Genomic DNA, 24,581 nt, shown 5'->3' on the forward strand with positions numbered 1-24,581 from the left:
AATGCGTCCTTCATCTATGTGTCCTATACCCTAATGCGTCCTTCATCTATGTGTCCTATACCCTCTAATGCGTCCTTCATCTATGTGTCCTATACCCTAATGCGTCCTACATCTATGTGTCCTATACCCTAATGCGTCCTTCATCTATGTGTCCTATACCCTCTAATGCGTCCTTCATCTATGTGTCCTATACCCTAATGCGTCCTTCATCTATGTGTCCTATACCCTAATGCGTCCTTCATCTATGTGTCCTATACCCTCTAATGCGTCCTTCATCTATGTGTCCTATACCCTAATGCGTCCTTCATCTATGTGTCCTATACCCTAATGCGTCCTTCATCTATGTGTCCTATACCCTAATGCGTCCTTCATCTATGTGTCCTATACCCTCTAATGCGTCCTTCATCTATGTGTCCTATACCCCCTAATGCGTCCTTCATCTATGTGTCCTATACCCCCTAATGCGTCCTTCATCTATGTGTCCTATACCCTCTAATGCGTCCTTCATCTATGTGTCCTATACCCTAATGCGTCCTTCATCTATGTGTCCTATACCCTCTAATGCGTCCTTCATCTATGTGTCCTATACCCTAATGCGTCCTTCATCTAGGTGTCCTCCCCCCGATTTTTGCGATTCCCAAATGCAGTCAAAATATTTAGGTAAAAACCTTTAATAGACTTCACCTACAGCAGACGTATGGAGGGCTGGCGTTCTATAGATCTGGATGATGTGCTTGTCCATGGGGCGACACCTGGATGATGCTAGCTATTTTCTAACACCACACACACTTCAGATGTACAGTGGGCAGACATATTGGCCTGTCTGCAGTGGTGAACACATGAATTCAGGACACAAGTTGACACATCTCCACAGCCCTTGAGTAGCCCCCCTCTCTCCTCTTCCTCCTCCCCTTTCTCCCTCTCTTCGGTCAGCAGGCTGGTCTACTGACTGGCCTGAACCTCCAGCTGTGAGGCACCAGGGAGGCTGTGAGGCACCAGGGAGGCTGTGAGGCACCAGGGAGGCTGTGAGGCACCATGGAGGCTGTGAGGCACCAGGGAGGCTGCTCAGCGCTGGCCTCCTCTCCGCGGCGACAGAAGAGAATGCAGCAAGATGCCTGGAGCGACACAGGGGTCAGAAGAGGACAGAGGAGGTGAACAGAGGAGGTCCACAGGTGCTGAGACAAGAGGTGCTGGACGTGTGGAGGCCTGGAGAGGCTGAGCAGGGAGGTACCTGTAGCCACAGACACGTTCAGGGACTCCACCCCGGGGACCAGGGCTCTGAGGGGAGGGATCGTCAGCAGGACCTCACACTGCAGGCACAGCTCTGGAGAGAGACCACCCCCCTCTCCACCTGGAGAGACAGCAGATTAGACAGGGAGGAAGACTCCTCTCTCTCCTCTACACCTGCATGAGGATCTCACATCTCCGCCGTACTGCAGTTAGTAAACACTTCCTGCTGAGCCTCACAGAAGCACTTAAGGAGTGAAGACTGAGATTGGTTCTACAGATAGCAGACTAACAGGACAAGCTGGAACATGCAGTCTATATTGTTAAGTCTAACTCAGTCACTTTGACCTGTAACACTCAGGGTGAGGAGGAAGAAGAGGAGGGCAGGGTGAGGAGGAAGAAGAGGAGGGCAGGGTGAGGAGGAAGAGGAGGAAGAAGAGGGCAGGGTGATGAGGAGGGCAGGGTGGTGAGGAGGGCAGAGTGAGGAGGAGGGGGGCAGGGTGAGGAGGAGGGGGGCAGGGTGAGGAGGAGGAGGAAGGTGAGGAGGGGGGCAGGGTGAGGAGGGCAGAGTGAGGAGGAGGAAGGTGAGGAGGGCAGGGTGAGGAGGAGGAGGAAGGTGAGGAGGGGGGCAGGGTGAGGAGGGCAGAGTGAGGAGGAGGAAGGTGAGGAGGGCAGGGTGAGGAGGAGGAGGAAGGTGAGGAGGAGGGCAGGCATGACTCACCCATGAGCAGCAGTGTGGGTCTGGTCATGCTGAACTCTGAGCAACAGAGCACAGGAGCCGGGAAGCCCCGCCCCTCCGCCCCAACTGTCCCCACCACCTGCCAGCCCTGAGACACTTTCACCTGGAGACACACACCTCCAGCCATGAGACACCTTCACCTAGAGACACACACCTCCAGCCATGAGACACCTTCACCTGGAGACACACACCTCCAGCCATGAGACACCTTCACCTGGAGACACACACCTCCAGCCATGAGACACCTTCACCTGGAGACACACACCTCCAGCCATGAGACACCTTCACCTAGAGACACACACACACCTTCACCTGGACACACACACACCTTAACCTAGAGACACACACACACACCTTAACCTAGAGACACACACACACCTTCACCTAGAGAGACACACACACCTTCACCTAGAGACACACACACCTTCACCTAGAGACACACACACACCTTCACCTAGAGACACACAAACACCTTCACCTAGAGACACACACACACCTTCACCTGGACACACACACACCTTCACCAAGAGACACACACACACACACCTTCACCTGGACACACACACACCTTTACCTAGAGACACACACCTTCACCTGGACACACACACACACCTTCACCTGGAGACAGTTACTCAGGACAATCAAGCGGATCTAAAGACATTTTTTTAATAATGATTTCATTATGCATTTAAGGTTGTGAGTGATAACAATGTTCCCCCCCCCTTACTTAATAAATAATAATGCATTAAAATACATTAAACAAAGGTCTATAAAGTACCATGTACACAATCAAACAAATAGCAGAAGAGTAGATGCGTCTAATTGAAATGTTGTCTCTGGGTGAACTAGTTACCTTCAGCATATCAGCCAGGCTTTCATATCCATACAGCTCCATGACCTCCATCACCCCTGAGCTGGCCTTGCTCACCACGGGTGTCAGGGGACAGCTGGGGAAAGGGCCGTTTGAATCATCTCACAACAATAAGCATGTTGGTAAAGACAGAATGGAACATCAAATCAGCAGAGTAGAGTAGAGGCGGATGTTGATGTAATATTGGGGTTGAGGTGATGCTGATAACAATACAGACCGTTTTATTAGCACCAACCCCTGAACTAACCCATTTCTGGTCCAAGATTATCTGCAGTCCTGCACAATCTGTATGTACTGTTTGTATAGGGCTATACGTTCTTTATATATGCACCATTCTTACGCGGCTACAGACAAAGCAGATAAAAGAATGAAGCGTAAATGTAAAACGCGCCACCTGTTGTGAAGACTGCTGGCGATCCTGTCCACCCCTAGGAAGTATGCAGAGCGGAGGATGGCTCCCAGGTTCATGGGGTCCTGCACCGCGTCCAGGACCAGCCAGAGGGGGGGGGCGCTGCCGGCGCTTGGGGGCTTCGAAGGCTCGTCCTCGGAGAGGAAAGTGAGAGGACTGGCTTGTAGACACACGCCCTGGTGGACCCTTCCAGAACACATCTTATCCAGTTCCTTTTTACTGACCCTCTGTATCTGCACCCCCCTCCGGTGGGCCTCTTCACACACCTGCTGAACCGAGGCCCGTTTAGACGCGTCTCCCTCCTTCACATATAACCTCCGGGCCCGCCTCCTGCCCTGGGTCAGTGCCAGCAGACAAGGCGACACCCCGAACAAAGTCTCGCTGTTTCTCTCTTCTTTCGAGTCTTTTCCGACCTTTTCACGCGCCTTAGGGAAGTCGTCCAGACTGAGTTTCTGGAGCTCAGACGACACTCTTCCTTCAGCCCAGGGTCGGCTCTCCCTGGGACCCGGGGCATCGGCCCTCCAAACTTTTTTCACGGCCGGTATCTCCGGTATGTCTTCGGCCCCGTGATGCCCCTGCCATGTCCCGGACACGGCGGGCCTGTGTTGATCACCAGCGCTGGGGAGAACGCTACGCCGCTTCCTAACGTCTGGTTTCGCCTCACCGTCTCTTCTTTGGAGAGTGCTGGTGGGATGATAGGATGCAAATTGAGAACTTACTCTCAGATTTGCCACCTGCGCAAAAAGTCTATTGTAGACAAATAGCCTTGAGCAGTGTAGCGTGAGATTCCATGTCGCCATGGTTATAAACGTGCACAAATGAACAGCTCACTGCTAGATGATATCAGACAACGGATTGTTACGGACTGCTAGCCAGAAATTCGTTTAAAATGTGTGCTAGCTAATTACAGTATATAGCTGACCAGCCCATTCATTCAAGTTCACCTAAATACCCTTCAAAACCAAGCGGCGAACAACAGCGTAAGACTGACATGATACCCCTTCATATATAGGCTACAGTACTCTCTGTCAACAATTAAAAGCTAAGATAGCAGTAACTGTTAGTCCAGATGGCTGGTAGCTTTCGACCCAGGACGCAAAGTCAAACCAGAGAATGTCTAATAAGAGTCTTAAAGAGGCTCTGGTCAAACTCGCATGTGGTTGGTTAAGCTCCGCCTCTTCCAGGAAGTAAACAACAGTAGTTTTGTCACTTGCCAATATTCAACAGTACCCTCTAGTGCTGCTTGGTGGTATTGCAGCTTCATGCACCAAACAAGCTCAGACAGAACAAACTCCAACTTATGTTTAGGTTTAATTGTTTGTGATTTGTTAAATAAGCTTATAATGATAGTGTTGAATTGACTTGACAAATCAAGAACTTCATCATAGCAAAAAATGATTTATATTTTAGGAATTTCATAGATATTAAGCAAAATGGTTCAATATTAAACTTTCTATATTTTGCTTATCTAAATATTGGTCATGCTTTCGTAGTTAGATGAAGGGAAACATTTAGCTAATTTATATTTAGATTCCACACAAAGTACATTCCTCGACACAACGATCATATGGGCTAAAGTTCAAAGAACAATATGATGGCAAGCCTGTGTGACTAGTCTGACAACATGTACCAGTGCCTTTGTGCCAAAGCTGCTTCAGGACGATGGAATGTTCTTTCTCCCTGTGTAAGATACCCAGGAACACTGCACATGCCTGTGTGTGTGTGTGAGGGTTCCTTGAGGGTTTAGGTTGGTTGAAGGGCAGTTCTATGGGCGTATGTGAAGCCCTCTGTGACATGCTTGCGTGTAAAAAGAGCTATATAAATACATCTGATCTGTGTCCCGATGGTCAGTTAATGTTGTAACCATGACAGTCTGGGTCGACCCCAGTCATCATTTGAATCATGTCCTCTCAGAACCTCTCAGGTGCATTTGTTCTTTCTGGTCTTTTGGCACGGTGTTCCTAAATGATGCTCAAAATTTGGATTGTGTGAGAAAGATGATGTTGATTACATGTGCTGACAGAAAAAGACAAATCCAAATCAGAATCAGTTACGTACATTTTATTTCTAACAAGGAAAACCACACATCTCTACAAGAGATTCTCATTTAAATATTAGTCTGTTTGTGGCCAAGCCCTGGGCCCCTCTTAATATACTCGTCACCAACACAGGACCTCACACAGACCCAACCCTAACTCTAACCCCATACAGATGGGACCCACCTGTGGGTGTCAGTGCCACCATCACCAGTAATTTAAAGACCGAAAAGATTTGCTGCCTTTTTTCCTGTCACCTTACATGTCCAGTCACATAATGGGTGTTTCCCCCTGATGTGCAAACCAACTTCTGCTCTCTCACTCCAAACTCATTTTTAACAACACCATAAGCCTCAGATTAACCACAGAACATTGGAACCAGGGCAAAGTGGATCCACACTCGTCCGCAGAGCCTCTCGGCCCCTCCCTAAGAGAGGCCACACAGCCTCTCGCTCACGTCCCACAGCTTCTTGGCCACAGCGTCGTCTCGGCCGCGACTGCTCAGCTCCTGGAGGGAGCAGCAGCAGAAGTAGCCTCCGCTCAGCGGCTCCAGCCCCTCCTGCAGGGCGCAGTGCAGCGTGGTCTGGGCTCCAGCCTCAGGGTCCAGGAACAGCAGCGTGGAGATGGGCTCGATGAACACTTTCTGCCACAGGCTCACGTTACGGGACAGCTCTGTCTTCACCACTCCTAGAGGGGACCAATCAGGGATGGACGCTCTGTGTCATACAGGAAGTAAACGCACCGTATCTGCCATGTCACGTTAGTGTAAAATCCTGAATGTGTCCGTGCATCAAAAGCCTATTGATAATCCTGAGTTGTTGAGAATACATTTTAGTACAGGTAAACGCGTAATGCCTCGGGTGAAATACAGAACGTGGTTTATGTTAATAGCAACAAGATGGCTCGTGTATAAGTAAGTTCCAAACCTGGGTGAACGCTGTAACACGTAACGTTGGAGCCCTTCAGCCTCCTGGCCAGCTCGTGAGTGAACAGAACGTTGCACAGCTTGCTGTTGCAGTAGGCAGCAAAGAACTGCCAGCTGTATCTCCCAGAGCCCAGGTCCTTGCTGGTGTGGAGCTTGTCGAAGTCGATGCTGCCCCACTGGTAGGCCATGGAGGCCAGGGTGATGACGCGGGCACGGGGCCCCTCCTTCAGCCGCTCCAGAAGAAGGCAGGTCAGCAGGAAGTGGCCCAGGTGGTTCACCCCAAACTCAACCCCAAAACCATCCTCCGTACGGCCGTCTGCCACCAAGCCTGTGACAGGACAGAAGAGGACAGCTCACAGGACAGGACAGAACAGGACAGCTCACAGGACAGGACAGAACAGGACAGCTCACAGGACAGGACAGCTCACAGGACAGCTCACAGGACAGGACAGCTCACAGGACAGCTCACAGGACAGGACAGCTCACAGGACAGGACAGGTCACAGGACAGCTCACAGGACAGGACAGCTCACAGGACAGAACAGGACAGGACACAGGACAGCTCACAGGACAGAACAGGACAGCTCACAGGACAGGTCACAGGAAAGGACAGGTCACAGGCATCAGGATCCTTTACACAGTCACTGTTCTGTCAAGGTGGGTTCTGAAACGATTGGTTTGTCAAGATCGTTTCCACAATCATTGGTTTGTCAAAATGAGTTCTGAAATGATTGTAAGTGTGTGTGTGTGTGTGTGTAGGGTGGAGGGGCGTTAACAAACCAGCATTGTTAATAAGAAGATCCAGTCTGGGCTCAGACTTCAGGAATGTCTTAGCGAACGCTCGCACTGACTGTAGGCTCCCCAAGTCCAAGTGCATGAACACCACGTCAGTGCTCCCCGTTCTCTAAACCCACAACACACACCCGTTAAGGCTGGAATACTTCCGTTTCTGCCCAAACAATTCAATGGATCACAATGAAGACAAGCTTTCATACCTTGTTTATGTCGCTGATAGCAGATTCAGCTTTGACTTGATTACGACAGGCTAGGATGACCCTGGCCCCTCGCCTGGCCAGATCCATCGCCGTAGCCTTGCCGATGCCTGTGTTGCCACCTGACAGCGCCGAACCACAACTGCTCATATCAAGTGCTTCATACCACATTGTAAACTTTCTTCGCTAGCAAAATTGCAAGTTATACTTTATTGCCATTGGACAACAACTGATTAAAAGTTGCTGAATGTTGTCCGCAACTTTATCAAGACATGTTAACTTATAACATTTCTCAGTGTAGATTTGTTTTGAAAGTGGGACATGAATTTGAATGCAGATAGCTTGTTCTGAAACATAACTCCGATCGACACAAACAAATGATTGTTAACCAAAAACAACTTGAACAAATATGAACCTACCAGTAATAATTACCGTCCTCCCTGCCATCACCGCGTTTCCTTTGCATTTTGAACTTTTGAAGAGAGTCTCGACAAGGAAGATATAAATCCCAAATCCGACTCCAACCCCAACTAACAAATAGATCATGATGTTGGATGTGTGCTTCTCAAATGCTCGTGGCAAGACGAACTGTGGGATTATGAGGTTGGGCTTTTTGAAGTTACCTGTTAAACGGGTTCCGGAGGCCTCCACACACTCGTTTTCACAAACCAGTTCCGAATTTTTGTGTGTAAACTACAGAGTTGTGTTTTAATGAAGCGTTGTCTAAACTACAGAGCTGTGTTTGAATGAAGCGTTGTCCACAACATCAGCGGTGGAACACACAGGAAAAGAAACTAACAGGAAAAAAAGAGAAAACACGTTCATTTCCCAAGTCTGCAGTTTCCCACCTAGACTGTCGGTAAATAAATAAAGGTGCTGGATCTTAAATTTCAAATTTGAACGAAAACATAGGGACCACAGTAAACTACTGCGATGTAATGTAATGGATTTCCCTACACTCTTTTATTCTTAATTTAGAGCACTTATGAAAATTCCTGAAGTAGCCTATAATCTACATTTACATCTTGGTATAGATGATATGATGCAAAAACCCTTCAGGAACAAAGCCTGAGGCGGCCTTAAATATAAACCAGGATGAATCTATTAAATCTGTGACGATGCCAGCTGACGGCAGCGGCATCTCAACACGTCCATCAGGGACACGCCCCTGGGGGGGTTTTCTTAACCAGGTTCAAGTATTAAAGCTTTCACAGAACATCTTCCACCCTTTGTGTCAATGTTAAAAAAAAAAGGTTCACCACGCCTTTCTCTTCTCACAATACTTGGAGAGTTATAATCAATTATAAAATTTCCACCGCTGGAGATAGAAAATACTATTGTTAATAACTTTCGTCCCAACGTTCACATTTGCATACATGAAAGAGTGTACTGAAATTCTTGTGTGTAACGTTTTATGATATGATGCAGGCCTACACACATGTATTTCCAACAGACAACATTTGTAAATTAGGATAACTAAGTTGTCTGCCTCTGCCTCAAACTGTTAACACGTAGTAAAGCTGGGAATGTAGGATTTGGTTCAAGACATGCCACAAAGTCTCTCGCTAACTTCCCACAACTTTCTGGCAGCCTCGTCATCCTTGGCTTTGGCCTGGACTTCCTGGACTGAGCAGGAGGAGAAGTAGCGTCCAGACAGGCTCTCTAAGCCCTCCTGCAGGGCGCAGTGCAGGGTGGTCTGGGCTCCAGACACCGCGTCCACAAAGAACAGAGCTGTGATTGGCGTCATCACACACTTCCACCCAAACCTAGCATAGCGCCCGATCTCTGTCTTGATTGCACCTGTGTGGATTAAAAAAAAAAATGGTTTCAGGTAACAAAAAATAATTGAACATTATTGGAGAGGAACTGGTTCTCTGTTAGAGTGGATGCAACACTAACCTGGGTGAAGGCTGTAGCAGGTGACATTGCTGCCCTGGAGTCTCGTGGCTAGCTCATGAGTGAACAGGACGTTACACAGTTTGCTGTGGCAGTACTTCTCAAACAAGTTCCAGTCTGAGTCTCCCAAGCCCAGGTCCTTGTGATTGTCTATGCAGCTGAAGTCAATACGGCCGAACTCATAACCTTTGGAGGCCACGGTGACCACTCTGCTGGGACCTCCCTCCTTCAGACGCTCCAGCAGGAGGAGAGTCAACAGGAAGTGGCCCAGGTGGTTCACACCAAAGATCATCCCCACTCCATCCACAGTCTGACCACCACTCATCAACCCTGAGTTGAAAAATACTTTAATTTCTAAAAGAAAGTATTGAGGACGTATCCGTGGCTTGTATGTGACATCATGATACAGATGATGCCCTATAGTCTGTAATACATTAATGTTGTTAATTAATGTATTTATGTAATAAATTACAGTTGAGATAGTTATATAGACTAACAGGGGAAACAACACTGCAGAGAAATTGTTTTCAGTATTCATCATGCATCATGACAATTACTGAAACGTTTACCAGCATTGTTGATTAAAATGTCCAGTCTGGACTCAGATTTAAGGAAGTTCTCAGCGAAGGATCTCACTGACTGCATGCTTCCAAGATCCAGGGCCATGAACACAACTTCCCTGTTCCCCGTCTCCTGCAGAACATTCACATCCACATTCTATGATGATCATGGATTTACATAGCTGATGCTTTCATCCTACGCGATGCACAGGGGGGATTTCAGATTCAGAATCGTTTTATTTTTGCCATGTAAGTTAGCATAAATACAGAATTTAGCCTACTGTGGCGGGAAGGTGCATACAATTAACATATATAGAGCTTATTTAAAAATAAAAATCTAAATAACTACAATTTAAAAGTGTAATACTAAAGAGCTAAACATGTCCTTTGAACCTGAGACCTGTTGTCTACCACTAAGCTTCTCCCATCACATATGAAGTTAAATTGGCTATTGTTATTTTCATACTGCCTTCTATGGTATAGTGCGCCCCCTCCGGATATACCACAAAATAACATATTTTGTTATGTAACGGTTAAACGCAAAAGTCAGTCTAGTCTGGTTGCAACAAGGGTGTCCATAAGCCTACCTTGACGATGTCGAGAATGGCTTCTTCTGCCCTCCGCTTGTCTCGGCAGGCCAGGATAACCCTACCTCCTCTCCTGGCCAGGTCTAACGCGGTTGTTTTACCAATGCCAGTGTTGGCGCCTAGAAAATAATATTCGAGTTTGACTTTGGTCCTATCTTTATCACCAAGTGTTTTTTCAGTCATGCACACCACTTTCAATCACTGAGATGCAAAGCATGATAAGCAGTTAAAGCAAAACTTACAGAACATGCCGGAACCTTACCTGTAACTATTACGACTTTCCCATGTAACTGCACATTACTTTTACATTTGGGTAGTTTCAGAACCATTAAATGCAGTAATATATAAGCCGTGACTATTCCAGCCGCAATAACTAGCAGTGTAAACATGGTTGCCTACTACTCAACAACGGATCAACAATTCCGTTGATATACGGAAAACGGCAGAGAACTACACCCTTAAAGACTTCCCTTATCTTAACTTATTCACAGCTGCCTACACCAATAAGACATCGAGATGCAATCTGATCAGAAAGGGGTGATGCCCGTGTTATGCAACAGTCCAAGGCTGTTACTAATAAGTCAGTATCGCCACCATGTGGTTCTTAGAGCACACACACCACGAACACGTGTACAGGTTCAAACTAGGATACACCAACAATGACCACGCGACATGTTCTTTGAAGCTTCTTAAAAATCTTTGTATTATTTACATTTTTAAGACAGAAAAGGGGAAACATTGTTGAGGTTGCTTTATATTTACATAGCACGTGAAAATGTTCAGATTAACTTCTCTAAAACACAGTATTTACAATGAAGACTACAGTATTGAAAAACACAACGAATACTACGAGTACAAAAGTACTGCACAAATTCCACCAGAAGCATAGTACAGATTCAAATGTCAAAACGACCAACGGTCATTCACAGGTCTGGTCAAACAGAATCCTATTCTGTCCATCATGGGAGGAGTTGAAAAAGGGATTATTTACCATGTACATAATTATATTAGATTATAAAACATAGGAACATAAATGTGTGTATGTTTCATCATAGAGCTACCTGCAATGGTAATACAAACATCTGACCCATCTAACTGACCCATCTAACTGACCCATCTAACTGACCCATCTAACTACATTGTCTTTCCACAGTACACAAACATCTGACCCATCTAACTACATTGTCTTTCCACAGTACACAAACATCTGACCCATCTAACTACATTGTCTTTCCACAGTACACAAACTCAAATGGCCAGGAGAAGTGAAGTCCATGTTCTGAACAGAATGAGCATGTTTCTGCTATTATTACTGCCACAGTAGAGAACAAGTTACTCACATCATGACTGTCTAGATGGGTTGTTGCTCCAGTGAAGTCATCTTGATTCCCACAGAGAATCCCTTTTAAATGCCAATTTAAATATATTTCAGAAAGATTAACATTTACAAAGAGGAAAAATAAAAAATTCTATGTGCAACATGCTCACAAAATCTGAGCATGAAAAATACTTCATATCAGCAAAATGTTTGAAGATCAAAATAAAAAACACTTTAGGACTACCAGGACTGGCAGGGGGGGTGGGGGCTGGGGGCGGGGGGGGGGGGGGGTGGGGGCTGGGGGCAGGGAGGGTGGGGGCAGGGAGGGTGGGGGCAGGGTTAGGGGGAAACACGGGCCCTTGATGGAGCAGGGCGGGGTGCTAGGCAGATGCCTCTGTCTGGACTGGGGTGGGGGCTGGGGTGGGGGCTGGGGTGGGGGCTGGGGTGGAGGTTAGGGTGGAAGCTAGGGTGGAGGCTGGGGTGGAGGCTGGGGTGGAGGCTGGCTAGAGCAGCCTGGTTCTCCTCCTTGGGCGGTAGGCAGGCGAACTCTGTGACGCTGAACAGAAACTGCATGCAGCCCATCTTGATGAGGCTGCCATGGTGGAGCAGGGCCGTGCCCTCCCAGCCCGCCCCCGTGCCCTCCCAGCCCGCCCCCGTTCCCCCCACCATGCTGGAACTGCTGGTCCTGCAGTCACACAGGTCCTCCACAGCCTCTCCAGGGCCCTGGCTCATCACTGTGGCCTCCACAGCCTCTCCAGGGGCCTCCCCCTGCTGTTCTCTCCTCCTGCAGCGCTCTGCGAAGGCAAACAGACACCTTTACCACACATGTTATCTTAATGTGAACATGAGGACTGAGCGTCCAGGTCGTCTCCGCCTGCAGCAGGACACTCACTGATGATGCTCTGGACCTTGGCCACCAGGCTGCTGGAGGGGCTGGGCTGGACCTTCTCTGAGAAGTCGCAGGAGTAGAGAACGTTGTCCACCATGGTGCCGTGCTCACTGTAGTTCAGCAGCTCATACTGCTTGGTGTTCTGCTCCACACACACACACACACACAAACACACACAGAATTGAAGATTTCATGTAGCTTTCTCCGCAAGTCAAATATAAATCAATGCTGAGCGATAAAACCAGCGATGTTACAACCTTGACATCTTTTCTACATGTGTGTGTTGCATGTGTGTGTGTGTGGTGCATGCCGTCCTGCTTACCTCATCATAGAAGATACAAGCATGTTTTCCTGACACGAAATTACAGTGGCCATAGTTGGTGAGGCACACATCCATATCAGCACCTGCCAGACAGAGCAGTCAGACTACAGCAGGAGAGGAGCTCTAGGACAGATAGTCAGCAGAGACACACTGGTTCCTCCTGATCTGGACCAGTATGCACCCGATTCCGGATCACTGGATGTTTGCACATCTGTCCTTTCATGACTTAATGACTGTATATATTTATGACTGTATATATGAACCTTTGTACCTTCTAGTTTCACTCAGAGCTGTGGGTTATCTGAGGCAGGGCCTCAAGGCTGCCCAGCGCACCTGGTGTGTTAGGGGTTATCTGACCCTGCCCAGAAACCTGGTGTGTTAGGGGTTATCTGACCCTGCCCAGCGCACCTGGTGTGTTAGGGGTTATCTGACCCTTCACAGCGCACCTGGTGTGTTAGGGGTTATCTGACCCTTCACAGCGCACCTGGTGTGTTAGGGGTTATCTGACCCTGCCCAGCGCACCTGGTGTGTTAGGGGTTATCTGACCCTGCCCAGCGCACCTGGTGTGTTAGGGGTTATCTGACCCTGCCCAGCGCACCTGGTGTGTTAGGGGTTATCTGACCCTGCCCAGCGCACCTGGTGTGTTAGGGGTTATCTGACACTTCACAGCGCACCTGGTGTGTTAGGGGTTATCTGACCCTTCACAGCGCACCTGGTGTGTTAGGGGTTATCTGACCCTGCCCAGCGCACCTGGTGTGTTAGGGGTTATCTGACCCTGCCCAGCGCACCTGGTGTGTTAGGGGTTATCTGACCCTGCCCAGCGCACCTGGTGTGTTAGGGGTTATCTGACCCTGCCCAGCGCACCTGGTGTGTTAGGGGTTATCTGACCCTGCCCAGCGCACCTGGTGTGTTAGGGGTTATCTGACCCTGCCCAGCGCACCTGGTGTGTTAGGGGTTATCTGACCCTTCACAGCGCACCTGGTGTGTTAGGGGTTATCTGACCCTGCCCAGCGCACCTGGTGTGTTAGGGGTTATCTGACCCTGCCCAGCGCACCTGGTGTGTTAGGGGTTATCTGACCCTTCACAGCGCACCTGGTGTGTTAGGGGTTATCTGACCCTGCCCAGAAACCTGGTGTGTTAGGGGTTATCTGACCCTGCCCAGAAACCTGGTTTAATCTGTGTACATCACCAGTACCAAACCCAGTGCTGTGTGTGTGTTCTCACCAGTTCCCATGTGCAGGGTCCTGTAGCACATGTTGACAGCACGTCCTCTTCCTGCTAGAGGGTAGAACACAGCCCTGGCCTGGACGGCCTTGTTGTGTGCTGAGAGGAAAAACACAAAACAGATCGACAAGGAAGGGATAAATAACTGATGAGAAGCTCAACACCACCAGTTGACACATGATATCCTGGAAAAGGCAGGTGAGGGTAATAAGGTGAGGGAGGTAAGTGAGGTAAGAGAGGTGAGGTGAGGAATGGGAGGGTGAGGGAGGGGAGGGAAGGGAGGGTGAGGGATGGGAGGGTGAGGGATGGGAGGGAGGTAAGGGATGTGAGGTTAGGGATGGGAGGGTGAGGGATGTGAGGTTAGGGATGGGAGGTGAGGGAGGTTAGGGATGTGAGGTGATGGAGGTTAGGGATGTGAGGTGAGGGAGGTGAGATGGTGGAGGTTAGGGATGTGAGGTGAGGGAGGTGAGATGGTGGAGGTTAGGGATGTGAGGCGAGGGAGGTGAGATGGTCGAGGTTAGGGATGTGAGGTGAGGGAGGTGAGATGGTGGAGGTTAGGGATGTGAGGTGAGGGAGGTGAGATGGTGGAGGTTAGGGATGTGAGGCGAGGGAGGTGAGATGGTCGAGGTTAGGGATGTGAGGCGAGGGAGGTGAGATGGTGGAGGTTAGGGATGTGAGGTGAGGGAGGGACCTCCTGACCTTCAGACTGCTGCTCCTGTGTCTGGGCGGGCTGGCTGGTGCTGATGTAGTTGCTCTGAGGAGACCAGGGTCTGGGCTCAAAAAGCTGCTGGACCCGCTGCCAGGCCAGCAGCCGGATGAACTTCTCATCCAGGTTCTCCATCTGGATTTCTGGGAGGAGCATGGAGGGATGACAGCATCAAGACATCAGGCTCAGGTTTATTTGACAGAGTGACAGAAACAGGAGAGGGGAAGGGGGGGGTAGACATGCAGGAAATGGCCCAGGCTGGAATCAAACCTGGGACCCTGTGTCTCAGCCAGAATAGTGAGGGTTCCATCAGTGATCAACTGATCAGGCTCACCTCCATTCCCATCTGTGACAGCCTTCAGGCAGCTGGACAGATCCCCAAGGGAGAGGGGCTGGGGCCCGGGGGGCTGGGGCCCGGGGGGCTGGGGCACCCTGCCAGGGAGCTCTGCCACACCCATCTTTCCATCTACAGACAAACGCAAACACACAACCCTGCTCACTAGATGCCTCCAGGCACACAGCAGCTAGAACCAGGGCCCCCTCTCCCTGCAGGCCTACCTGAGCCCAGCTTGGTGCTCCCAGTCTGGGCAGGAGCCCTGAGAGGGTCTGGGGGGTGGGGAGTCCGGGGGTCTGGTCTGATGGATGCAGGACCTAAACAAGGTCTGGGTGGGGCCTCAGTCTTAACCACGGCCAGGTGGTTGGGTAGCGCGGGGCTGGGGGTGGGAGGCTGGGGGCTGGGGGACTGGCTGGAGGCCGAGGGGGACTGGGTGGAGGCCGGGGGGGACTGGCTGGAGGCCGGGGGGGACTGGGCCTCGGGACTCCCGTTGGCCTGCTGGTCCACAGGGCCGTTACTGGGACATGAGCCGAGTTTCAGCCCCGCAGGGGACACCAGGGCTGGGGCCCCCTGGGGACCAGGGGCTGGGGCCCCCTTGGGGCCGGGGGCTGTCCTGTCAGAGCTACACTCAGCCCCACCCTCCCCCGCTGGGACGCTAGGTTTGACGTCAGCCTCCCACTGTGAGGACTTGTGCCTGGCTGAGAGGTGCCGCATGATGCTGCACTGCAGGGTGATGACGCCTCGTAGCCACTGGGGAGAGCAGGAAAACACTCGTTAGAGGCAGGACTAGAGAGAAACACTTGTTAGAGGCAGGACTAAAGGGAAACACTCGTTAGAGGCAGGACTAGAGGGAAACACTCGTTAGAGGCAGGACTAGAGGGAAACACTCGTTAGAGGCAGGACTAGAGGGAAACACCCGTTAGAGGCAGGACTAGAGGGAAACACTCGTTAGAGGCAGGACTAGGGGGAAACACCTGTTAGACAGGACTAGAGGGAAACACCCGTTAGAGGCAGGACTAGAGGGAAACACTCGTTAGAGGCAGGACTAGAGGGAAACACCCGTTAGAGGCAGGACTAGAGGGAAACACTCGTTAGAGGCAGGACTAGAGGGAAACACTCGTTAGAGGCAGGACTAGAGGGAAACACCCGTTAGAGGCAGGACTAGAGGGAAACACTCGTTAGAGGCAGGACTAGAGGGAAACACCCGTTAGAGGCAGGACTAGAGGGAAACACTCGTTAGAGGCAGGACTAGAGGGAAACACCCGTTAGAGGCAGGACTAGAGGGAAACACTCGTTAGAGGCAGGACTAGGGGGAAACACTCGTTAGAGGCAGGACTAGAGGGAAACACTCGTTAGAGGCAGGACTAGAGGGAAACACCCGTTAGAGGCGGGACTAGAGGGAAACACTCGTTAGAGGCAGGACTAGAGGGAAACACTTGTTAGAGGCAGGACTAGCAGGATCAAGACATGGTGTGGTGCATGTCTGTGTGTACGTGGGGTACCTCCTGCTGCTCCTCGTTGCTGGTGAAGGGCTGGAGGGGCTGGGAGGGGGGGGCCTCTGGGACACCTGTGCAGATGAGCTCTCCGTGGCGGATCCCAGCGGGGGGGATCATGACAGGGGGAGACCTGTACTGGGACTTGATGGAGTCAGGTACCTGGCAGGGGACACAGGGCAGTTACCACACCTGACCATCAACACAGCCTCACACCTGACCATCAACACAGCCTCACACCTGACCATCAACACAGCCTCACACCTGACCATCAACACAGCCTCACACCTGACCATCAACACAGCCTCACACCTGACCATCACACAGCCTCACACCTGACCATCAACACAGCCTCACACCTGACCATCACACAGCCTCACACCTGACCATCAACACAGCCTCACACCTGACCATCAACACAGCCTCACACCTGACCATCACACAGCCTCACACCTGACCATCACACAGCCTCACACCTGACCATCAACACAGCCTCACACCTGACCATCACACAGCCTCACACCTGACCATCACACAGCCTCACACCTGACCATCAACACAGCCTCACACCTGACCATCACACAGCCTCACACCTGACCATCAACACAGCCTCACACCTGACCATCACACAGCCTCACACCTGACCATCACACAGCCTCACACCTGACCATCACACAGCCTCACACCTGACCATCACACAGCCTCACACCTGACCATCACACAGCCTCACACCTGACCATCAACACAGCCTCACACCTGACCATCACACAGCCTCACACCTGACCATCAACACAGCCTCACACCTGACCATCACACAGCCTCACACCTGACCATCACACAGCCTCATACCTGACCATCAACACTGCCTCACTACAGCCCTGCAGGTGAGTATTCTCAGGGGCGAGCGAGGGCATCTCACCTTCAGCGTTCTCTTCAGGTGGGCGTGGCCTCCCCTGCGGACTGGAGGATGCAGGCGGTGGACCCTCTGCAGGAAGTCCACCTTGACAGCATGCTGGGACATCCTATCCTGGAACTGGTCAAACAGCTGACAGCGACTGCTGAGAGTGAGGCTCCTCTGCTTCAGCTATCGGGGAGAAGGAGGGAGAGGGTGAAGGAGGGAGAGGGTGAAGAGGGAGAAGGAGGGAGAGAGGGAGAAGAAGGGAGAGAGTGTGAAGGAGGGAGAGTGGGAGAGGGAGAAGGGGGGAGAGGGTATGTGTGTAGAGGAGAGTCAGATGGCTGAGCGGTGAGGGAGTCGGGCTAGTAATCCGAAGGTTGCTGGATCGATTCCCCGATGTGCAAAATGACGTTGTGTCCTTGGGCAAGGCACTTCTTCACCCTACTTGCCTGGGGGGGAATGTCCCTGTACTTACTGTAAGTCGCTCTGGATAAGAGCATCTGCTAAATTACTAAATGTAAATGTAGAGGCGTCAGTAGGACAGCAGGTACATCTCCAGTAGGTAGATCAGGTGTGTGACCAGGTGTGTCTTACCACCAGGTGCTCTATGTGGTTGGGACACATCCACTTCCCCACAGGCATGGCAGTGAGCGGGGGCTCCAGGCAGTCCATGTGGAACAGCAGGGGACAGTAGTCACACTGTATCAACGGAGCCAGCCTGCAGCTCCTGCAACACACACAGGGGGCAGCAGAGAGCATATCAACATCCACAGATATCCTGAAGTATTCACAGTACGTTCTTGAACCACACGTTCTTGTCTGTATGTATCTGACTGTCCCAGACGCACTGCAGAGTGAGGGAAGGAGAGGGAGACCAGGGGCTGGGGTCCGCGAGGGGCTCTGGCACAGCCCAGAGGAACAACCAGCTATGCAGAATGATACAACATGCTGTGCAGATGGTTTGAATTGCAGTCTCTCTCGCCATGCGCTTCAGTGTTCTGTGGTGTTACCAACATAGCTGAAGTGCTGGTACCAGCCAGCACACACATTCGACAAGGCACACTGCCACATCAACAGTTTTGGTGCTTCAAGATGCTGCCTCTGCAGGAGAGATGACAGCCCTGTCTGCCTGATGCTGCCTCTGGAGGAGAGATGACAGCCCTGTCTGCCTGATGCTGTCTCTAGAGGAGAGATGACAGCCCTGTCTGCCTGATGCTGCCTCTGGAGGAGAGATGACAGCCCTGTCTGCCTGATGCTGCCTCTAGAGGAGAGATGACAGCCCTGTCTGCCTGATGCTGCCTCTGGAGGAGAGATGACAGCCCTGTCTGCCTGATGAAGCCTCTGCAGGACAGATGACAGCCCTGTCTGCCTGATGCTGCCTCTAGAGGAGAGATGACAGCCCTGTCTGCCTGATACTGCCTCTAGAGGAGAGATGACAGCCCTGTCTGCCTGATGCTGCCTCTAGAGGAGAGATGACAGCCCTGTCTGCCTGATGCTGCCTCTGCAGGAGAGATGACAGCCCTGTCTGCCTGATGCTGCCTCTAGAGGAGAGACGACAGCCCTGTCTGCCTGATGCTGCCTCTGCAGGACAGATGACAGCCCTGTCTGCCTGATGCTGCCTCTAGAGGAGAGATGACAGCCCTGTCTGCCTGATGCTGCCTCTGGAGGAGAGATGACAGCTCTGTCTGCCTGATGCAGCCTCTGCAGGACAGACGACAGCCCTGTCTGCCTGATGCTGCCTCTGCAGGACAGATGACAGCCCTGTCTGCCTGATGCTGCCTCTAGAGGAGAGATGACAGCCCTGTCTGCCTGATGCTGCCTCTGGAGGAGAGATGACAGCCCTGTCTGCCTGATGCTGCCTCTAGAGGAGAGATGACAGCCCTGTCTGGGATTGTTTCTTTCAAAGTAACCGGGCAATTATCCCCCACAAAGAACTTCACATACTTTAAAAGAGCACTGATCTGCATGTAATTAACTGTATTTACCATCTAGGTTTTCTCCTTTTGGCCTAAAAAAAGTCACGCATTTAATTACTTCCATTCTTGGTAAACGATGAGTAACAAAATAATGTTTATTTAGGACAAATAGTTTCCCAGTCATTCACATGAGAACAGCATGTTATTGAGCATGGATGCTGTCTGCTCAGTCCTGGTGCTCGTACCTGCCACAGGGGTAGCACACCTTCACGGGCAGCGGCACCAGACCGCTGTGGTCACGTTCGTGCTGGGGGCGTTTCATGTTCTTTCCCATCATCTCATCTCTTCTCCTCCTCTTGCTGCTTCCTGGGGGTAGGAGAGAGCATGAGGGAGATATCATCAGAGAGACCGTCTCAGTAAGTTGTATGAGCGAGTGCTGAGAGGAGCGTGCTTATAAGACGTACTGAAGGATTCTCCCGTCACTAATAGCAGCAGCCAATCAAGGTGATAGGACCCAGGTGAGGTGGGGTGTACCTGGGAGGGCTGTGGTGCAGGTGAGCTCGTTGGGCAGCTGGAACTGTGTGGGGTTCCTCTCCATAGCCGCGGCGATCAGAAGGTCAAAGGGCCTTTTGAGGTGGGGGGTGGAGCTCTCTTGGTCGGAGCAGGCCATCTCATCCTCCACGTCCAGCATGTCATCATCCATGTCGTTCTGCTCGGAGGGCGTGGGTGTGTCGGTGGAGGCTGTGGAGGTGGGGGTGTTGGGCCGGCTCAGAGGTCTCCGCTCCAGCAGGCGGACCTGAGCCACGGCCACCCTCAGCCCCGGGCCCACGGCCGGGTCCAGACGCAGCGGCCCGGACAACACTTCCTGCTCGGCCGCCAGAGACGGAGACTGTTTGGAGAGCTGCAAACTGCTGCGCTCCAGCAAACCATTGATATGCTCCTTCTTAAGCTCACGCTTCTGGAGCAGGGAGGGGGGGAAGGAAGAGCAGGGAGGGGAGCAGGGAGAGGAAGGAGGGAGGAGCAGGGAGGGGAGAAGGGAGGGGAGCAGGGAGAGAGGAGCAGGGAGGGAGGAGCAGGGAGAGGAAGGAGGGAGGGGAGTGAGGGAGAAGCAGGGAGGGAGAAGCAGGGAAGGTGAGCGGTGAGGGAGGAGCAGGGAGAGAGGAGCAGGGAGAGGAAGGAGGGAGGAGCAGGGAGGGGGAAGCAGGGAAGGTGAGTGGTGAGGGAGGAGCAGGGAGAGAGGAGCAGGGAGAGGAAGGAGCAGGGAGGGGGAAGCAGGGAAGGTGAGTGGTGAGGGAGGAGCAGGGAGAGAGGAGCAGGGAGAGGAAGGAGGGAGGAGCAGGGAGGGGGAAGCAGGGAAGGTGAGTGGTGAGGGAGGAGCAGGGAGAGGAAGGAGCAGGGAGGGGAGTGAGGGAGGAGCAGGGAGGGAGAAGCAGGGAAGGTGAGCGTTGAGGGAGGAGTAGGGAGGGTGGAGCAGGGAGAAGAGGGAGGGTGGAGCAGGGAAGGTGAGCCGTGAGGGAGGAGTAGGGAGGGTGGAGCAGGGAGAAAAGGGAGGGTGGAGCAGGGAGAAGAGGGAGGGTGGAGCAGGGAGAGGAGTGAGGGAGGAGCAGGGAGGGTGGAGCAGGGAGGTGAGCGGTGAGGGAGGAGCAGGGAGGGAGAAGCAGGGAGGAGCAGGGAGGTGAGCGGTGAGGGAGGAGCAGGGAGGTGAGGGAGGGTGGAGGAGAGAGAGGAGCAGGGGACAGAGGGCAGACACAAAATGTACAGTCATTATTTCTTCCAACAGTGAGCTCAGTCCAGAAGACAGGACACAGAAACAAGCAGACTAAACTTCAGGGTAAAGGGAAGTTGACTGACCTTCCGACGCACGGAGCAGCGATGACACATCCACTCCCCTGGGGGCAGCATCTCCTTGCTCAGAGGAGGATTACTGTTGGATCACAACAAACAAGCTATGATCAGCTAAACAACATCAACTCTGCGTTAGGAACAGCAACACTGCAGTGATGAAGAAAGTTAAGTTGCCAAGAGAAGTGCAAGTTAAGAAGTTTGTCATTAGAAAGGCATTATAAACACCCATCTGCTGGAGCATCTGGTATACAGCAGACAACACACAACTCTAAGCTTTTACAGCAAATACAGCAAAATAAGGATTTCTACAGCCAAGAGCGCCGACCAATCATGAGGCTGAAAGATGACTTTTCCAAAGCCCTTCAAAAGATGTTCAGCAGCAGTATGCTGTTAACTCACTGCACTCAGGTTAACGCGACTGACAATGTTTGGACCCCTGGCTGATTGAAGCCAGGTGCGCACAGATGAAAAGAGGCTGTGGGCAGAGAGCCAGAGAGGCTGGGCCACATCAGGCTGCTGGTCCCAAAACCAACATGAGGATCCACAAGAAACCCAGATACAGACGGTCCCAGATACAGACGGTCCCAGATACAGGCGGTCCTAGATACAGGTGTCCCCAAACAGACTGAATGAAATGCACATCCACGTTCGTTCTATACAACAAATCCTATATAACTTAAAGGTGCTGGTAAATCCAGTCAGCAGAGCCCTTGAGACCAGCAGAGCCCTGGAAACCAGCAGTCCTGGAAAGAGGGTGCCCAGGTCTACACACATGGTGAAACATCCCACAACATGCTATCCCAACAATATTACCAACTGCAGTCACATCAAAACAGCTCTTTGCATGTTGTTAGTTCATCAACATTCCCTTTTCCTTCCACTGCACAACATTCATTCAGCTGCCAGTTAGTTATGATTTATAGGGATATGCCTGCAGTGTAAACCATGTACAAAACGACCAGAGACAGACACAGGTCATGTTTCCAGAATGCCTGCTCTGTAATGGCACAAAGCCTTAATGAACCCTGGCTCGACACCAAAAGCAGTTTGATCGTCAGTATTTCCAGAACACGTGGCCACAACCTGACATTTCCTCAACATCTTCCTCAGTACCCTACAGTTGCTCCTAAATGAGGTGTTCACATCATGGCAATAGACCTGAGTTACAGCCAGCATGGTTTCACTAGTTAGCAGCAGCTACCCTCACAAAACAGTGACCTGCCTGGCAACTAGAGGCATAACAGCAACACACATAGCACATAGCAACACACACTACACACACAACCTGCTCTCGGATACTTTTAAACAACTGATGAGGTTTACTCGTTCTCAGATGAGTCAACTCATTTTCGTGCTTCTGACTTTTAGGACTGTACCAGTGTAACTTAGCACGTAGTCAGTGAGCTGGCTAGGTGTGTCGGACGTTTACCAGCACTGTAAGTGAAATGCAGCGGGACAGTGATCACAGCAGAGCAGGTCGCCTCCTTCACGGCAACTGTCACAAGTGTCGTGGTTTGTGGCTCTCCCGGTCCTCCGAGCATTTTTGTCCGGTTTACGACTCCTTTTCTCGCCGTCTTCAGACTTGGGAGGTGCAAGCAAAGCTTGGATTTGCTGCATGTCAGAGAAATAAGGAAATCACCACGTTGTTAAAGATAGCGGGAGGCTTGGAAGGGATGTCTTTTAGAGTCAATACATTCAGCAGACCTTCTACTAGTGTTGTAAAATAGAAACTAGCCAAGTATGGTAGTGATGATCGTTACGAAAGGAAGGTTTCTTACCTGCATAAGCCCCCCAGAGGTGTCGAGATCGTAGACAATCGTTGGGGTCTCCATTTTATCCCACATTCAAAAAGCCTATGTGAGCAAGCTACTAGCTCCCCCGTTAGATACCGAACAAGTCCTTCCAAACTACCACTCGAAATTCGGTACTGTCAACGATTAATTCCAACAACGAAGTCCTCCGAAAACATTTGCGATACGTTCGTAGCTTGTTAGAAAGGTTTGCTAGCTTGCAAATCGACTGTTTCTCAGGCCCGTACGGTACAGCAGCAAGCAACCGTTAGCTATCAAGCTAAGCAGATAGCCTACTAGCTAGATTCAGTGCCTTATTTCCAGTTCAAAGACGAATAGTCCTTTCTTCTTTAAGTCCTCGATTTAAAATCCTTCTTTTAAACTGTATATATATATCATTCCACGCTGCCCAAGTCGTACAATAGAGAATGACAAAAGTGTTGTATTGCTGGTAAATCAAACAGATTGTATTGTAGGATATTTAATGTTTGTCCCTTCAAGGCCTAGCAGTAGCCTTTCTCTAGCTAGCTAAAGCTGGTGCCTCGTACGCGTCTCAAATGATTCTTGAAGCTAGCCAGCAAATAGCTAGCTGGCTAGCTAGCTAACGTCAGAAGCATATCTGTTTCCTCCCATTATTGAACAATGTGATAATAATATTCTCTACCTATGCAAAATCGCGTACCTGTCATGAATTCTTTCAATCCTGGAGCCCTACTTTCGTATTCCACTACAAAGCAGCGTCTAACTGCAGGCTGCAGCTGGTTGTTTTGAAGCGGCGCTAGCGGGGCTGCTAACTGAGCATCTCTGTCCTGCTGGTTCAAGACTCTCCATGGAGCTCGCGCACATTTGCGTAGAACGTCGTTTGAGCATGCGCTGTGGCGCAGGGTTCGGCTTTGTCGCGAGATGCTGAATGGAAAACGCGTTGACTGGGCGCGAGGGGGGTGTGGGCGTTCCACCAGAGAGATGATCTGATCATCCTCGGAGATAAAGCCTGTAGTTTAACTCATTCTGATGAGGATGTCGACTGTAAATTTTACAAACTTGTCACATAATCCTGTGTTATTCAGTCCTTGATACCTTTTGGTGGATGTTTAGTCTTTAAATGTTGATTGCCATGGTTGAGGTCGGGAATCGCAGCCCTTTAGCTATCCCAGAAAAACACTACATTATTGTAAGACGATTGTAAACTTAACAATGTATAACAAAGACTGTACACGCGCTTGGCCGCTTGTAAATATTTCGATTGTTAACTTTACAGGTCAGGCGTTGTAACGAAAGACAAACACAATGATGAATATATTTCTTGCAAACTTTATTTTGAATTTAATTTGATTTAATCATTTTGCTGTCCAATCCCCCGAACAAAGAAACCGGTAACAAAGCTGCTGTAGGGGACATTTTGAATGCACATCATAATCGTAGGACAGTGACAGTTCTGTCATACTTTAAAAATGGTCACTTTTGAGGAAATGCCATAGTATCAGAATACCAGTAACAAAATATACACACCCACAGTACAACTTGATTTGAATTTACAATTGCAGGGCAGTCATGACTAGCATAGCCTACTGTAGTCAGACTGTATACAATGTAAAGGAAAATAACACA

The 24,581-nt window shown here is 50.6% G+C and overlaps 4 protein-coding genes across 6 annotated transcripts; all 4 read right to left on the reverse strand.

Annotated features, from left to right (window-relative positions):
• Positions 1-536: 536 nt before the first annotated feature.
• mrm1 (mitochondrial rRNA methyltransferase 1 homolog (S. cerevisiae)) lies at positions 537-4,419 on the reverse strand. Of its 3 annotated transcripts, none has more exons than XR_006956122.1 (5): positions 3,232-4,419; positions 2,820-2,913; positions 1,949-2,106; positions 1,232-1,351; positions 537-1,115 (listed from the first exon to the last, which is right to left on the reverse strand). XR_006956122.1 is itself a non-coding variant. In XM_047020335.1 (5 exons), exons 1-5 carry the CDS (start codon positions 4,044-4,046, stop codon positions 1,066-1,068), a joined length of 1,200 nt encoding a protein of 399 aa, XP_046876291.1. In that variant the 5' UTR covers positions 4,047-4,419; the 3' UTR covers positions 537-1,065. The 3 variants fall into 3 exon arrangements, 2 of the variants coding, with proteins under 2 accessions (XP_046876291.1, XP_046876292.1); XM_047020335.1 differs by having other exon boundaries at positions 1,949-2,069; XM_047020336.1 differs by lacking the exons at positions 537-1,115; positions 1,232-1,351 and having other exon boundaries at positions 1,977-2,143.
• Positions 4,420-5,286: 867 nt separating this feature from the next.
• On the reverse strand, positions 5,287-7,808 carry LOC124467697 (dehydrogenase/reductase SDR family member 13-like). Its single transcript, XM_047020061.1, has 5 exons — positions 7,618-7,808; positions 7,202-7,320; positions 6,987-7,110; positions 6,209-6,535; positions 5,287-5,969 (listed from the first exon to the last, which is right to left on the reverse strand). Exons 1-5 carry the CDS (start codon positions 7,742-7,744, stop codon positions 5,710-5,712), a joined length of 957 nt encoding a protein of 318 aa, XP_046876017.1. The 5' UTR covers positions 7,745-7,808; the 3' UTR covers positions 5,287-5,709.
• Positions 7,637-10,800, reverse strand: dhrs13a.1 (dehydrogenase/reductase (SDR family) member 13a, tandem duplicate 1). Its single transcript, XM_047020062.1, has 6 exons — positions 10,504-10,800; positions 10,242-10,360; positions 9,664-9,787; positions 9,098-9,424; positions 7,822-8,998; positions 7,637-7,728 (listed from the first exon to the last, which is right to left on the reverse strand). The coding sequence occupies exons 1-5, from the start codon at positions 10,628-10,630 to the stop codon at positions 8,739-8,741; spliced, it is 957 nt and encodes a 318-aa protein (XP_046876018.1). The 5' UTR covers positions 10,631-10,800; the 3' UTR covers positions 7,637-7,728; positions 7,822-8,738.
• A 1,067-nt stretch (positions 10,801-11,867) lies between these two features.
• On the reverse strand, positions 11,868-23,818 carry phf12a (PHD finger protein 12a). Its single transcript, XM_047020060.1, has 15 exons — positions 22,962-23,818; positions 22,613-22,794; positions 21,190-21,262; positions 19,873-20,296; positions 19,584-19,704; positions 18,017-18,149; positions 17,447-17,611; positions 16,537-16,689; positions 15,259-15,784; positions 15,035-15,166; positions 14,694-14,843; positions 13,995-14,093; positions 12,771-12,853; positions 12,452-12,590; positions 11,868-12,353 (listed from the first exon to the last, which is right to left on the reverse strand). The coding sequence occupies exons 1-15, from the start codon at positions 23,025-23,027 to the stop codon at positions 11,899-11,901; spliced, it is 2,901 nt and encodes a 966-aa protein (XP_046876016.1). The 5' UTR covers positions 23,028-23,818; the 3' UTR covers positions 11,868-11,898.
• Between the last annotated feature and the right edge of the window lie 763 nt (positions 23,819-24,581).

Source organism: Hypomesus transpacificus, chromosome 5 (assembly GCF_021917145.1).
Source record: "Hypomesus transpacificus isolate Combined female chromosome 5, fHypTra1, whole genome shotgun sequence".
In the NCBI taxonomy this organism is placed as follows: domain Eukaryota; kingdom Metazoa; phylum Chordata; class Actinopteri; order Osmeriformes; family Osmeridae; genus Hypomesus; species Hypomesus transpacificus.

Coding starts and splice junctions, on each gene's coding strand:
- mrm1 (XM_047020335.1), bottom strand. CDS start 4,046: ATGGCGACATGGAATCTCACGCTACACTGCTCAAGGCTATTTGTCTAC. Junction 2,914..3,231: donor GCCAGCAGTCTTCACAACAG/GTGGCGCGTTTT, acceptor CCCTTTCCCCAG/CTGTCCCCTGACACCCGTGG. Junction 1,116..1,231: donor GAACGTGTCTGTGGCTACAG/GTACCTCCCTGC, acceptor GTGTCGCTCCAG/GCATCTTGCTGCATTCTCTT.
- LOC124467697 (XM_047020061.1), bottom strand. CDS start 7,744: ATGATCTATTTGTTAGTTGGGGTTGGAGTCGGATTTGGGATTTATATC. Junction 7,321..7,617: donor GAGGACGGTAATTATTACTG/GTAGGTTCATAT, acceptor CGGCGCTGTCAG/GTGGCAACACAGGCATCGGC. Junction 6,536..6,986: donor TCTTCTTATTAACAATGCTG/GTTTGTTAACGC, acceptor GTCCTGTCACAG/GCTTGGTGGCAGACGGCCGT.
- dhrs13a.1 (XM_047020062.1), bottom strand. CDS start 10,630: ATGTTTACACTGCTAGTTATTGCGGCTGGAATAGTCACGGCTTATATA. Junction 9,788..10,241: donor CCATTCTCGACATCGTCAAG/GTAGGCTTATGG, acceptor AATGTTCTGCAG/GAGACGGGGAACAGGGAAGT. Junction 8,999..9,097: donor CTGCTACAGCCTTCACCCAG/GTTAGTGTTGCA, acceptor TAATCCACACAG/GTGCAATCAAGACAGAGATC.
- phf12a (XM_047020060.1), bottom strand. CDS start 23,027: ATGTGGGATAAAATGGAGACCCCAACGATTGTCTACGATCTCGACACC. Junction 22,795..22,961: donor CCTCTGGGGGGCTTATGCAG/GTAAGAAACCTT, acceptor TCTGACATGCAG/CAAATCCAAGCTTTGCTTGC. Junction 18,150..19,583: donor GTGTGCTACCCCTGTGGCAG/GTACGAGCACCA, acceptor TGTGTGTTGCAG/GAGCTGCAGGCTGGCTCCGT.